The sequence below is a fragment of the Podarcis pityusensis genome (genome assembly GCF_964106645.2).
Source record: "Podarcis pityusensis genome assembly, chromosome: 7".
NCBI classification, from domain to species: domain Eukaryota; kingdom Metazoa; phylum Chordata; class Lepidosauria; order Squamata; family Lacertidae; genus Podarcis; species Podarcis pityusensis.
The window spans coordinates 8,870,938-8,886,455 of record NC_138031.1 but is presented as its reverse complement, the minus strand read 5'-3'; the positions used below and the strand labels follow the sequence as shown (position 1 = coordinate 8,886,455).

General features: G+C 42.4%; 1 protein-coding gene across 3 annotated transcripts in view; it reads right to left on the bottom strand.

Annotated features, from left to right (window-relative positions):
• Nucleotides 1–4,974: 4,974 nt before the first annotated feature.
• Nucleotides 4,975–15,518, bottom strand: part of LOC308480782 (solute carrier family 2, facilitated glucose transporter member 5-like) — a 20,884-nt gene continuing 10,340 nt past the window's right edge. For 2 of the 3 annotated variants that reach the window (XM_081012625.1, XM_081012627.1), the window contains exons 9-13: nt 13,814–13,924; nt 10,721–10,822; nt 7,552–7,627; nt 6,544–6,671; nt 4,975–5,234 (exon numbers count right to left, since the gene is read on the bottom strand). In XM_081012625.1, coding sequence (XP_080868751.1) covers nt 5,061–5,234; nt 6,544–6,671; nt 7,552–7,627; nt 10,721–10,822; nt 13,814–13,924 — 591 coding nt within the window. In that variant the 3' untranslated portion in view covers nt 4,975–5,060. The remainder of the gene's footprint in view (nt 5,235–6,543; nt 6,672–7,551; nt 7,628–10,720; nt 10,823–13,813; nt 13,925–15,518) is intronic. The other variant, XM_081012626.1, reaches the window with a different exon arrangement.

Below are 15,518 nucleotides of genomic sequence, written 5' to 3'. Positions count from 1 at the left end.
TAATAGTTACGAGCATAAAATAAGAAATTATAAGCCTCTGCATTAGATTTTTATTCACATTTCATACATTCATATAGATGCCATTTTCCTGTAACACGGAAATACAAAAAGTACATTACAGTCAATACCATGTGCTGAGAGCACATTTTGTACTTAAAAAGAGGGGCAGAAGATACCTGATGGAACATTTCATGGTTAGGAAAGTTGCAATGTACTGTGTCAAGGCTTCCTGATTGAATAAAATTAAAGAAAACAGGATGAAGTGTTGAAGATCTTTTTGTAAAAAAACACACCTGCTTTATAATCTTTTATCAGTCTAGGAATTAGAAATGTTATTAGCCAATTATACAACCTTTGCTTGCTACCATCCCTTGAATAATCAGTGCAAACCAGTGTGAATCCTGTGTTGCTGAAATTTGGACAGGGTATAGTCCTTCATAGATGGAGATATTTGCTTTTCTGTTTAGCTTTTGCCTATAAGCCTATAAACTTTTGCTTTGCTATGATGGGGTGTGATCATTGTTTGTTTTCTTGTTTATACCGCAATGTTCTTTTGTTGCTATGGCTGACGCAAATAAAGTTTCATTCATTCATTCTGCTGCCATTAAATAAAAGATTGTACCATATGTGTGTGCGTGTTTGTGTGCAGCCACAATGATGAGCAGCAACAATGATGGGCAGTTAGTCCATTGTAAAAAGAGAAAAATGATTTACCTCAGTACAGTTAGGATACCTCCTTTTCTGTAAGGCCCTACACCCTTGAGAAGGGACGCGGGTGGCGCTGTGGTCTAAACCACTGAGCCTCTTGGGCTTGCTGATCGAAAGGACAGCGGTTCAAATCCCCATGACGGGATGAGCTCCCGTTGCTCAGTCCCAGCTCCTGCCAACCTAGCAGTTTGACAGCACAGCAGGGCAAGTCAATAAATAGGTACCGCTGTGGCGGGAAGGTAAACAGCATTTCCATGCGCTCTGGCACTCGTCACGGTCCTCCATGCTCCAGTAGTGGTTTAGTCATGCTGGCCACATGACCCGGAAAACTGTCTGTGGGCAAACACCAGTTCCCTCGGCCTGAAAGGGCCACAACCCCATAGTCGTCTTTGACTGGACTTCACCATCCAGGGGTCTTTTACCTTTTTTTACCTTACGCCCTTGAGAACAGTTGATGTTTCCCTTAAAAAATTAAAATGTATTTCTGAAAACTATAACTTCATTGTCTGGTTATGTTATGTTATGTTATGTTATGTTATGTTATGTTATGTTATATGTTATGTACGTTATGTTATAGTGGACCTGTGGATTTCATTTTCCTGAATGATTTGCTGTGGAAGCCATTTTGAGAAGGTTGCCGTGGAGCTGAGGCAAAATCAACACAGGCTACTTTTCTTTGGTGGCCTTTTTTTGTCATTTATGTAAATTGTATCATTGAGGTAGAATCCATATAAATGCATACATACATATATATCTGTAAAAACCATTAGGACAGAATAGTGTTATTTCTTGATGTTTGAGAATTCTCAGTGTAGTTTGCTACTGTACAAGTCCTTCCCTGTGAGACCCTGTGAATTGTTTTAGTCGTTTTGATGAATGATTTTTGATATTTTCTGATATTTTGAATGACTACGACTTTATTCATCATTTCAATTACTGTGATGTTAAAAGGATCATTCAGTCATTTTTAAGACTGCATCCCAGTACAGCTTTCACCACTCTTTTGTTGATGAGGGCCACTCCATTTCTTTTATGGGATTCTTGCCCACAGTAGTAGATATGATGGTCATCTGAACTGAATTCTCCCATTCCCATCCATTTTAGTTCACTGATGCCCAGGAAGTCAATATTTATAGTTGCCATCTCATTTTTGATCACATCCAGCTTACCAAGGTTCATGGTTCTTACATTCCAGGTTCCTATGCAATATTTTTCTTTACAGCATTGGACTTTCCTTTCGCTTCCAAGCATATCCACAACTGAGCGTCCTTTCGGCTTTGGCCCAGCCACTTCATCAGCTCTGAATCTCCTTATAATTGTCCTCTGCTCTTCCTCAGTAGCATGTTGGATGCCTTCCAACCTGAGGGGCTCATCTTCTAGCATCATAACTTTTATATGCCTGTTGTCTTTGTCCATGGGGTTTTCTTGGCAGGGATACTGGAGTAGCTTGCCGGTTCCTGCTCCAGGTGGATCACGTTTAGTCAAAACTCTCCACTATGACCTGTCCATCTTGGGTGGCCCTGCATGGCATAGCTCATAGCTTCTCTGAGTTATTCAAGCCCCTTCGCCATGACAATGCAGTGATCCACGAAGGAGCTAAACCTTAGCGATATCATATAGACATTTCCAACAAAAAATAAAGACCCCAAACTACATCCCTGATAGTTTGATAAAATAATGAAGTTACAGTCTCAGCCATAAGCAAAATAAAATGAAAATGAAAAGCAACAGCAAGACTCAGAAACTACATTGATATCAGTAACAAGTATTGCACTAGTTCTCTAGGAGAGGCAAAAAAATAAGGTTCAGTTCAGTTGAATGTTAAAATCAAAACTAACTTTTTTCTCACTTAGGAAGCACATCCATTTAAATTAACCTAAGTTCATGTGCATAATTTAGAAACAGAAAAGGAAAAGAAATAAATGGTGTGTGGTAGCTACAGCCAACTTTTCCATGGACTTTGGAGCTGTTACCTACTGTAGTACATATTATGGGTAGGATGGCAGGGAGAGGGAGAACAAGGTCAAAGTCATTCTCAACTCTAAATGCCATCAATCACAAACCTGCAGTTCCAGGGTCATGGTTAACGGAACAGTGAAAATGTTGCAGATCCCAAAGTCAGTGAGCAGAAGAAACCTGTGCCCTTTAGAATCAGCGATAAACATCTAGAGAAAACAAAGATAAGGCTGGGAGATCTGATGAATTACTCGCTGGTTGACTTATGTTTCTTCCTGGACAGCTAATGAAATTCATTTTTTAAAAAAAAAATATATAAGATTACCAAGCATATAGATGAACAAATTTTGCTGAAGTGGTATCAGCTTGCTTTCACAAAATTCTGATTGGATGATGGTGATGACGACGACAATGATGATCTGTCAGTATAAAGCAAGTATAAATGATGCATATTGGGGCAATTTCCCCATCTAATTTAATATATACCCCAGTGTTTCCCAAACATGGTTCTCCAGCTGTTTTGGGACTACAATTTCCATCTTCCCTGACCACTAGTCCTGCTAGCTAGGGATGATGGGAGTTGTAGTCCAAAAACAGCTAGAGACGCAAGTTTGGGAAACACTGATGTACACTAACAGGGGCCGAACTCATCAGAGTCTGTGACTGACCATGGAAAAGCATTTTGGGTCATGGTGGACAGCTCAATGAAAATGTTGTCCCAATATGTGGCAGTTGTAGAAAAGGTGAATTCACTCTGTTAGGGATTACTAGGAAGGGATTGACATTAAAACTGCCAATATCATAAGGCCATTAGACAAACCTGTGGAGCAAGCAAACTTGCAATACCATGTACAGACCTGGCCACCACAGCATGAAAACAATATTGTAGAGTCAGAAATCGTGCAGAAAAGGCCAGCCACAATGAAACAGCTGCCAAAGTAACTGCTCCAAAAGGAAACAGCTCAATACTGAAGCAGGGGATTAATTTGGAGAGTAAGGAACCAACGGGAGAGTGAATTGACTCAGCAAAGTCATACACTTGACCTCTGCTCTGTTACTATGGTAACCCAGTGCACCTGGCCTCTTATCTCAGAACATCCAGCTGTGTGAAGAGATGTGCTAACTCAAAAATGAGCTCAAAGACTGTGCAATTTAACCCAATGTTCACATTACACTGATGCTCCAAAGTTCTTCAGAAGGTAACAGGCAGTGTTATAGGCAGCCTCATTTTGTAAGGCCGTTGCTTCTGGATGTCTATTTTTCTTATATGTAACGTAATGGCTTGTGAGTTGTGCATTTTAAACCATCAATTTTTATTGCACTGTTTATTTGTTGTTTTAAATTGTACACTGTGTGTGTGTGTCTGTCTGTGTCTGTGTGTGTGTGTGTGTGTGTGTGTGGTTACATAGTGGTCTATAAAAGACTGGTCTTTTGAAGGAGAATGATTTTTCAAAACTTAGGAGGTGAAAGAGGAAAAGGTGGAGGAGACTTACTGCCAATGCAGTTGTAGAGCAATAAATAATGGTAAAGTAAAGGTAAAGGAACCCCTGACCATTAGGTCCAGTCATGACCGACTCTGGGGTTGCGGCGCTCATCTCGCTTTATTGGCCGAGGGAGCCGGTGTACAGCTTCCGGGTCATGTGGCCAGCATGACTAAGCTACTTCTGGCGAACCAGAGCAGCGCATAGAAACGCCGTTTACCTTCCCGCCGGAGCAGTACCTATTTATCTACTTGCATTTTGACATGCTTTCGAAGTGCTAGGTTGGCAGGAGCAGGGACCGACTAACGGGAGCTCACCCCATCATGGGGATTCAAACTGCCGACCTTCTGATCAGCAAGTCCTAGGCTCTGTGGTTTAACCCACAGCGCCACCAGTGTCCCATGAATAATGGTAAAGCTTATCAAACCCAGCTGAACTATCTCCAGTTTTGGCCCTGTCAACCAATAGAGTCTCTCCATATAATAGCAGCCTGAAATCAGACAAACATAATAAAAATTATTAGATGAATTGAAGAACTGGCAGGGTTCTGAGCCCTTGAAGAATCTGGTCAGTTCTCTTTCTGCTTTTAAATTCTGCGCTTAAACTTGGATGTCAGCTGCTCTCAGTATAGAAAATATTCACCTTTAGTTTCACCTTTATAATTGTCTAAACACTTTAAGCAGTGAGTCCTGCATCTCAGAACTGTCTTCTCTTCTCATTTCCCCCACCACCTTGACTAATTTTTTCTTTAAATAAAGCACAGACTACTATCATCATTATTTATCAAAATGATTACAGTTTCAGACAGTGGAAGAATAACAGTAACAGCTCTTTGAATAATTTCATTTATTTAAAAAAGCTATTTAATATATACACAAACAACGAAATAAACTGCATAGGATGCTTCCTGAGTTTTTAGTTGATGTTCCTCTTCTTGGTATGTTTCTTCCCGGGCTTCGGGATCAGCATGGATCTCCTGATCTGTACAAAGGCCTTCATTTTTGTTTCTGGTATAATCCTGAAGATAACGAAAAAGGTAGCTACAGAGACAGGCCAGAAGAGAAGGAAGATATAGGCTCCCATACTTGCCTAGAGATGGAACAAAAAGGGGGCAGAAGGAAGGAAGGAAAGAAAGAAACAGAATCTTGGTTATTTATTTGTCACACACATATTCTTTTGGAGTTTACCCTTCAAGGAGCTCAAGACCAGACCTCCAGAAATTTGCCACAAGTGGCAGTTTAAGATCAGTGGTGCCCACCTAACCCAGGTTGACCTATCTCTGTTTTGCTCTACGTTATTGTGCGCATTCAGGGTTGGCTCCTTCCTGCTTGCTTGCTACAAGTCCATCGGCAATTCCACCCAAAGAAGCCAGCTATGGCTTTCTTGTCTTTCTTGTCTTAGGAGGCATCATGGGCTCTGAAAGAGCGCATGAAAGAGTTTGACTGTGTGGGTCAATAATGCAGGCAGAGATTACAGGCAGGTCCTCCTCTGGAGGAGCATCTGCAGAGTTGCTCTCCTTAAATAAATAATTTTATTATTTATACACCACCCATCTGGGTTTCCCCAGCCACTCTGTGCCACTTCCAGCAGAATACAGTGGTACCTCGGAAGACGAATGCCTTGCAAGACGGAAAACTCGCAAAACGAAAGGGTTTTTGGTTTTTTGAGTTGCTTCGCAAGACAATTTTCCCTATGGGCTTGCTTCGCAAGACGGAAACGTCTTGCAAGTTTGTTTCCTTTTTCTTAAAACCGTTAATACAGTTGCAACTTGACTTCGAGGAGCAACTCATAGCACGCGGTGTGGTAGCCTTTTTTGAGGTTTTTGAAGACTTTGGTGATTTTTGAAGCTTTTCCAAAACTTTTCCGACACCGTGCTTCACAAGACGGAAAAAACCGCAAGACGAAAAAACTCACGGAACGAATTAATTTCGTCTTGCGAGGCACCACTGTATATCTCTTTCCTATGACTAAACAATTCGTGGCAGAGTGGAAGGTGCTGGTGTTCGCATGGATATTATTATTAATTCAATTAATATACCAGCCACCCAGAGTGGCTGGGGCAACCCAGTCAGATGGGCAGGGGATGATGATGATGATGATCTCAGGATGGTGTACGCAGGGAATGTTGGGAGGTGCAGTCCAGCAACATCTGGAAGGGCAGAGTTTCCCCATCACTGCACTGAACCTGATTGGAAAATATGCAGATTCCTGGTATGATTTAACATTCAACTTTAACAAAACACACTGGCTGGATTGGGGGAAGGGTAGAAATAATGGCAAATAAATAACTTCAAGGGTATGGCTTCATTTGTGGGTTTGGGGAAACAATAATGGTGCGATAAGGGGCTGAGCTTTTTTTACCGCACTTACGACCAAACGGAAATTCAAAACGACTCACCTCAATGTAAAAGAATATGAATTCTATAAGAAACCTACTGAGCCAATGCACAAATCCTGCAATCGCAAATGCTGAGGCCCGGGATGACTGAAGGAACAGCTCTACCACAATTACAGATGAAATAGAACCTTGGTAGACAGAAATGATTTAGGGCATTGAATACCACTTTTATTTTATTTTATTTGACTCACTAGATTATCTACTGCATTCATATCTTTCATATCATCTAAAGAACACAATGCAAAGACCATAAATAAGCAAACCTGTCCTTCTAGCACAGCAAGCACCATATCTGCCTTTACAGCATTGTTAGTCACTTAGCACTTTTGTCTCCTGACCGAATGCTTTCCCTGGATTGCACAGGTTTTGAAACAACTTGTTAATGGAACTATGTATAACCTGCATTTTTCAGCTTTTGCAGTAATATTCAGTATTCAGAGCCTCCATGCATTCCTGAACATTGAACTTAAAAATATAAGTAACCTATGTTGGAACACTGAAAGCGGAAATGTTTCTTGAAGAATGACACCCAAGTTCTAGTTTCCAGGAAAAAAAACATTCCTCTTCAATGAGGCCTTTGGTTGATTAACATCCTATAGCCTTTTAAATGTGTTTAACATATGTTGTGCATATTATGTTTTTATCTTGTATTTTTATGTTGTGAACCACCTTGAGATCTATGGATGAAGGGTGGTGTAATAATAATAATAATAATAATAATAATAATAATAATAATAATTTTGGCCACCTCATGAGAAGAGAAGACTCCCTGGAAAAGACCCTGATGTTGGGAAAGATGGAAGGTACAAGGAGAAGGGGACGACAGAGGACGAGATGGTTGGACAGTGTTCTTGAAGCTACCAGCATGAGTTTGACTAAACTGCAGGAGGCAGTGGAAGACAGGAGTGCCTGGCATGCTCTGGTCCATGGGGTCACAAAGAGTCGGACACAACTAAATGACTAAATAACAACAACAAATAATAATAATAATATCATCTAAGCACTTACCTGACCCTATACCATGTCCAAAGATGAATATGTTTTCCAAAACTTTTCTTACAAGCACCATATGTGGGATATATTTCTGTTGGAGAAAGCAGGTCGTGTTTATTGTCCACAGCTGAGTTTAATGTGCATTTGAAATGTTTGTGTTCCAATTAAGGTAGGACTGTCCACCAGCTCATTTTCCATGAGTTTCCTCCCTGAACATCTGGATTCCCTCCCCCCTCGCCCACCAATTCAAGGTGAATCGAATAAGTTTTGAAAAACTTAAGATAATGGGCACATTTCCTCTCTCTCTTTACCTATGAGATGAAGCATCCATTCTGACTACTATCCTTCCCATGCACCTTGCACCATCATGGTGCCAGTTTTATTTTGGGTAGTGCCTATTTTTGAAAATCTCTGCAGCAGTATATTTTTGTCTTCTTATGTTTTAAAACAACAACAACAATTAAATACAGAAAAACAATTACAGTGGTACAATTACTGACTCTGCTAACCCGGAAGTAGTACCTCGGGTTAGGAACTTTACCCCAGGATGAGAACAGGAATTGCACGGTGGCGGTGCGGCAACAGTGGGAGGCCCCATTAGCCAAAGTGGTACTTCAGGTTAAGAACAGATTCAGGGTTAAGAACGGACCTCCGGAACGAATTAAGTTCGTAACCAGAGGTACCACTGTATTTCTCCAGATTTTCCTGATTAATGCTTTCCTGCTGATTTCAAATTATATGACTCTGTTGATTTCCACCAGAACCATCTTCCTGTGTTAGAACGGGAAATGCCTATTTTGCCTATTTTTTTTTATTTTAAGATTGAAAATAAAACAAAAGGTGCCCATGCAAAGGTTATATTGACTTGGGAATTCCTGGATGTGTGCTTTGGACACAGTTTATTTTAAAAGGCATGTCTACTGCTCAACTGATTCCTTAACACATGCACTGTTTGTGAAAAATTAAATTTGAATCTGCAGACTGGAAGATGGGGGACAAGGCAAAAGGCAACACCTACTGGTACAAATGAAAAGAGTCAGATTTGGTCTTCAGCTCCAGCTGAAAATCTGCCTGTGTGCATACTAAGGAGGCTAAATTCTAACGGAGGAAACATGGATTCCCCAATGGGCAAAGATTCCTGCATTCCAAGGGGTTGGAAAAGATGACCCTTGTGGCCCCTCCAGCTCTGCAATTCTTGGATTGTAGGTGTGATCAAGCTTAAATGTGAACAAGCTGCTAGTGAAATTTCCAGGTGGAGTCCTCGTGGTGCCCTCCATATTTTGTTGGACCACAATTTGCAAAGCCGATTCTCCTCGCAGGGAGTTGACTTTGCGAGCAGATCATGAGCCTGACCCATGAAGACAGGGCTTAGGTAGCTCTGAGTCACAGGGAGCTCCTGGCTGCGTCACTTTATATCAGCCAGTCTGTTCGGCCAAGGGGGGCATGGCTCAGCCCATTTAAACAAGCCGCGGCCAGGCTCTCGCTCTCTTTTACCTTTCTCCCACTTGTGCAGTTCTCCCTCCCTCCCTAAGGTTAGGTCCTTATCCTTTGACCTTGCTATGGACCTCAGTTGGTTGCCTGTTGAAGGGGCCTGGTAGGAATTTTTTCCACTTGGCAAATTGGCACCAGACACTTGGCTTTTTGCCTACCTCGCAGCAAATCCTCACAATTTTGTAAGATTTGGTGGTAAGGCATTGGAGTATTTGTTGGGAGGTGGCGGCCATCACCTACGCCTCATATTTCAAGGGTATTCCATTAAAGGAATCGGGGGGGGGGGGCGTGTCCGATAGCATGACCCCTATCGGTGACCCTGGGGAAATTCCTAGTTGATGTGCATCAACAGGGCTCCCCCTATCGGTGGTTAACCCTTATTAGACTCCCTGCAGGTGGGCAGGAGTCAGATATAGTCATTGGTTCCAATGCCTAAGCCAATACTGCTCACATTCGGTAACCAATAAAGTTGTGGCCTTTTTCAGCCCATTACCCTAAATTCTGGTGTCAAGTGTCTTTATTCTACAATCAGGGAGGGTTCAGGACCTTGCCACGCAACATTCCTAACCATTGGCCATGCTTGATTGAGACTGATGGGAATAGGAATGCAGCAACACCTAAAGGGCTGTCACACATACTACTTTCCACCCCCCTCCACATTTTGGGAGGGCAATTAGGGACACATACAGACCCCCACCATCCTGCCACCTGCTGCCCGCTTGCATACCAGCAGTGCCGGGGGGTGGGGTGGGGGACAGCCAGCGAAGGTGTGGAAACAAAAGAATGTGCAACCAAAGGATATGTCCCTTTTGGTTTTGCACTCTTTGGGTCCCTGTTGGGTTAAATCCCAGAAGTGTGGCACCAGCTTCCATAAGTACATCGGCCGTTCTGTTCTTTTGTCCCACACTCTGCTGCGAGTCAACTGACTCGCACCACAGTGTGGGACCAAAAAAACCTGTGTCTTTGGGTCCCACGTTCTAGTGAAACTAGAGTCAATCTGGGATGTCTCGTTCAAAACGGGACATTTGTGAGGTAAGCTCCCATATTTCCAGTTACCACTGTTTGTTCCATAGAACTGTTGGATTTGATATCCCGCTTTATTACTACCCGAAGGAGTCTCAAAGCGGCTAACATTCTCCTTTCCCTTCCTCCCCCACAACAAACACTCTGTGAGGTGAGTGGGGCTGAGAGACTTCAAAGAAGTGTGACTGGCCCAAGGTCACCCAGCAGCTGCATGTGGAGAAGCGGAGACGTGAACCCGGTTCCCCAGATTACGAGTCTACCGCTCTTAACCACTACACCACACTGACTGTTGACCCATAGAATGAAGGAGGCCTCTCTTGCCTCTGAATCTAACATTTGTGTAACTTTCACACGAAACATCTGTCAATGGGAAACTATGTTCTTATTCATTCACTTAAAGACTTCGTACAAAATTCAGCTGAAGGTTAAAAATCCAATGCAACTTTTCTCTCAAGTCTCCTTCTACAGATGTACCAATCAGAAGGATGTCCATGCCTCCGTTCGTATGCCTTGTTTTTATTATTCTTAAAGAAATGTCCTGTCACATCTACAGCCAACTTAAACATTGGCTTTGGAGCTTTTGCATGATACAGATTAAAGATGGAGGGGGGACAGGGCCAAACGACAAACTATTTAATGATTCTCAGCTCGAAATCTACCAACTACAAACCATTAAATCCAGTGACATGGTTAACATGATACAGGTCACGATGCAGATCCCAGAGCCAATGAGAAGCAGAAACTTGTGCCCCTTAGAATCAGCCAGATACATCTAGAGAATACAGAGACAAGAAAGAGGGACCCTGGGCGTTACAACAGTACATTAAAACAGTGTTTCCCAAACTAGGGCCTCCAGCTGGTTTGGGACCACTGGTCCTGCTAGCTAGTGATGATGGGAGCTGTAGTCGAAAAACAGGCTTCATTCACTCTGGAGGGGCTCCTGTTCCATAAATTTTCATAATTTTGGTCAAAAGAGGAAAATTGGCATCTGATTTTTTTATTTTTATTTTTGTTCCCTGTTATAGCAAATGGGTAATGGGAGAGCTTTGTTTTGGACAGTTTTGCCCAGAACCTGAATTACAAATCAAAGCAGAGGCAGCATAGGGCAAAACAGTAAACAATTGTTATTTTTTTTAAAGACAGAGTTACAAGGGACATCTTGGGGCTTATTCACACCCTTCATTGAGAATGAATGCATACATGAACAGCAGATTTTGAAGCGTGGCATACTGAATTTGTGTCTAGACAACCACAGTCGGGGGTCAAGGCTCTTAAATGAAAAAGAACCTGAAGCTAAGACTTACAATGCAATCCTCTACATATCCACTCAGAGATAAGCCCTTCTGATCCCAGGTAAGCATATGTAGCATGTCTGGCCAACAAAATACCTTTCATGTGTAGTAAGATTACAACTCCCATCGACCCTAGCTATCGGGGCCAATAGTAAGGAATAGTGTAAGTTGTCTTCAGGGCTTCGTTTGAGGCTGTATGTACCACCTCTTCCCCCACCATCCTGCTGCCACAACTTCCCGATGTGAGACCCTTTTACAGTTAGAATCATAGAATCACAGAATCTATGAGTTGGAAGGAACCCCAAGTTCATCCAGTTCAACCCCCTACAATGCAAGAATCTCAGCTAAAGCATCCTTGGCAGGTGACCAGCCAACCTCTGCTTAAAAACCTCCAAGGAAGGAGAGTCCACAACCTCCTGAGGGAGACTGTTCCACTATCGAACAGCTCTTAGTGTCAGGGGGGAAAATAATCGTTTGTCTGGTTGGAATCTCCTTTCCTGCAACTTTAAGACATTGGTTTGAGTCCTACCTTCCAAAGCAGGTGGAAACAAGTTTGCTCCATCCTTCTGATACTTGAAGATGGCTATCATATCTCCCTTCAGTCTCCTCTTTTCCAGGCTATACATACCCAGCTCCTTCAACCGTTCCTCACAAGGCTTGGCTTCTAGACCCTTGACCATCCTAGTTACCCTCCTCTGCACACATTCCAGCTCATCAACATCTTTCTTAAATTGTGATGCCCGGAACTGGACACAGTATTCCAGGTGTGACCTGACTAAAGTTGAATAGTTGCCAAAACGCCTTCGAGGAAGGTGCCTGGCAATCGTAAGAAGGTCTCACCATAGCAGAGGCGCTTTGGCGCAACATTTTTATGATTGCCAGGTACGCTTTGATGATCGTAAAAGTGGTCACGCCAAAGTGCCACTGTGGGAAGTGGTGAAGTAGGAGGACAAAGTGCCTCTGGGAGGCTGTGCCTGCCACTGCAGGAAGTAGTGGCAGTGGCAGTGGCAGTGGCAGACGCAGTCTCAGGCAAAGGGGGAGGGAGCAAGCAGGAGGGTATGCAAATGGCAGCCGGGTGGAGGTGGGGGAGATAGGGGGCATGGTGTCTACTGGCAGCTTTTTCATAGAAATAAAGCACTTTTTGTATTCCAACAGCATCTAGAGAGCAGCTTGTTGGCTACTCCAGAGGTATAGGGTTGTAGCCACATGGATACATCTGTATCACAAACTTAAACTGGTCTAATATTAATTCCCTTTTCCAGAGGACTTTTAGGAATCATAGTTCTATGATAGTAAGATAGGGGTGATATATCAAAACCAAAAAAGGTTTTGACCTTTAAAGCCCTTCACAGCCTAGGACCCTTGTACCTATGGGACTGCCTCTCCCGGTATGCCCCATGGAGAGCCTCAAATAGCAACACCCTAGTGGTCCCAGGCCCTAAGGAAGTTAGATTAGCTTCAACCAGACCCAGGGCCTTTTCAACACTGGCCTGGTGGAACGCTCTGCCTCATGAGACCAGGGCCCTGCAGGATCTGATTTCTTTCCGCAGGGCCTGTAGGACAGAGTTGTTCCACTTGGCCTTTGGCTTGGAGCCAATTTGATTCCCTCCCCCTCTTTCTTTTTTCTTTTTCCTTTCTCCTCCTGTGATGAGGCTGCATTTTAATATTTTAATGTTTCAATATTTTAATGTTGTATTTTAATCTTGTTTTTAAGTTGTGTTCATTCAACTTTTATTATTATTGCTTGTTAGCCTCCCTGAGCCCGGCCTTGGCTGGGGAGGGCGGGTTATAAATAAAAACTATTATTATTATTATTATTATTATTATTATTATTATTATTATTATATCTTCTCCATACAGTAGGCCATTTAGGCTAAAAAAGGCAATTCCCCTTAGAGTACATTGATGAAATAGTTAATGCAGCAGAATAAAGTACATAAAGACAGGAGCTCTTGCTTCTTCTAACACACGCACATGCAAAGTATTTTTTAAAAAACCCTTGGGACAGTTCCAAGTAAAGCATGGAGCCATGCAATCTGTTTAAATCTAAGGGCTTCACTTAGAACTGGGGTGTCCAAACTTTTTTCAAAGAGGGCCAGATTTGATGAAGTGAACATGCGTGAGGGATGACCAAAGGGCCAACCAAAGTTGTTGACCTTTCTTTAGGATTGAAGCTGTTGAGCTTTTTTTAGGATTTTACCCCAGGAAATAAATTGCCACAGGGGCCAGATTAAACTGACCGGCGGGCCAGATTAGACTCCTGAAACGGACTTTGGACATGCCTGTCTTAGAAAGAATAGTTAGAAAACCCCATAAAACTACAATTCCCAGGTTTTTGGGAGAGTGGGAGAGCTGCTGCACAGAAAATAATATGGCAGAAAAGATATAGAATGTTGCAGTGAAGATCAGTCTATTGAAGAAGAGTGATTTTCAAGACTTAGAAAGTGAGAGGAAAGGTAGAGGAGACTTACCGATAACGCAATTGCACAGGAATAAACAGTGCTTCCGATTATCAAAAGTAGATGTATTTCCGCAATATCTGACTTTGTAGGTGAGATGATTCTCTCTTTATAATAGTATGCCTGAAATCAGACCATCACAATAAAAAGTGTTAGGTGAGGGGAAGAAGCACAATGATGGTGACCTGGGATTCTGAGAAATCCTAGAGTTCGTTTTCTGGTTATTTTAGTTGCTGTTGTTCTTTTCTGGGTGTCAGCTGCTCTTAACCTAGAAGTCCTTTAATTTAGGTTCCTCTGTATAATTGACTCGACACTTTAAGTAGCAAGTCTTGTGCTTCAGAGTTGTCGTTTTTCTCATATGCCTGCCATGCTTGACTTAATTTTAGTGACTGACAAAGATGGAAAATAATTCAACATCAAATCATAAAACTGTAGCGTTGGAAGGGACCAAAGAGAAGAGACTCCTGACTTGGTTCTCCTCCTTTGCAAAATCTAAGTCTAAAGTGATGATGTTAACTAGGTATCCCCTGAACTGCATCATTGCCCAAAAAGCAGAGTAAAACAAATATATGACATAGAATCATAGAACTGTAGAGTTGGAAAGGACTTCCAGGGTCATGTAGCCCAAAGACCTGCAATATAGGAGTCTCAGCTAAAGCATTCTTAACAGGTGGCCATCCAACCTCTGTTTAAAAACCTCCAAGGAAGGAGAGTCCACCATCTCTCAAGACAGCCCATTCCACTGTCAACTACTCTTACCATCAAAAACAGCTCTTACTTGTCACTATTTTCCAGGATGTTGAGAAACCAATGGTGAGCACTCTTTGGGATTAGTCAGTCAAGCAGCTACAAGTCCACCTAAAAGTGACCTCATCCAGCCCACATTTTACCAGCTTCTCCACAAGAATATCCCGGGGGACTCTGTCAAAAGCCATACTGAAATCAAGATATACTACGTCCCCAGCTTTCCACTGATCCACCAAGTTTGCAACTATCTCTGTATAAGGTATTGAGATTGTCCAGCATGCCTTCTTCTTTTCTTTTCTTTTTAGAAACCCAGGCTAGGTCTTAGTCATCACAGCACCCATTTCGAAGTATTCACACACTGACCATTTAATTAAATGTTCTAGGGCCTTTCCTGGTATCAACCTCAAGCTGACTAGTCAGTAGTTACCTGTATCTTATTTTTTTTCCCTTTTTGAAGACGGGTACAATGTTTGTCCACTTGCAGTTTGCAAGGACCTAATCTGCTGTCCAAGAATTCTCAAAGATTGTTACATGACATTGATGTACAGGGAACTGGAACCTCTGCTAATACACAGGAAGCAGAAGGAAGCAGCTGGAAAGAATTATTTGTAGATTCAGTTTTCTTTATACTAATTCACAGAGCACAGGAAAGAAACAAGATGAACTTGAGCTCTTAAAATAGGAGGGCAAATATAATATAATAGGCATTTCTGAAACCTAATGGGATGAGACTCATGGTTGGAATATAGTAATTGAGGGGTATGAACTAATCAAACAGGAAGGAACGAGAAGTAGCATTATATGTAAAGGATATGTGCATTTGTGAAGAAATCCAGGACTTGGAGCATGGAAGGCAGGTTGGGAGTATTTGGGTAAAAGTACCAGAGCCCAGGCATCACTCCACACATGCCCAAGGCTTCTGGACCCTCCTGACTGGCCCTTGGCCTGGGGCCCTGTCACTTCATATTCA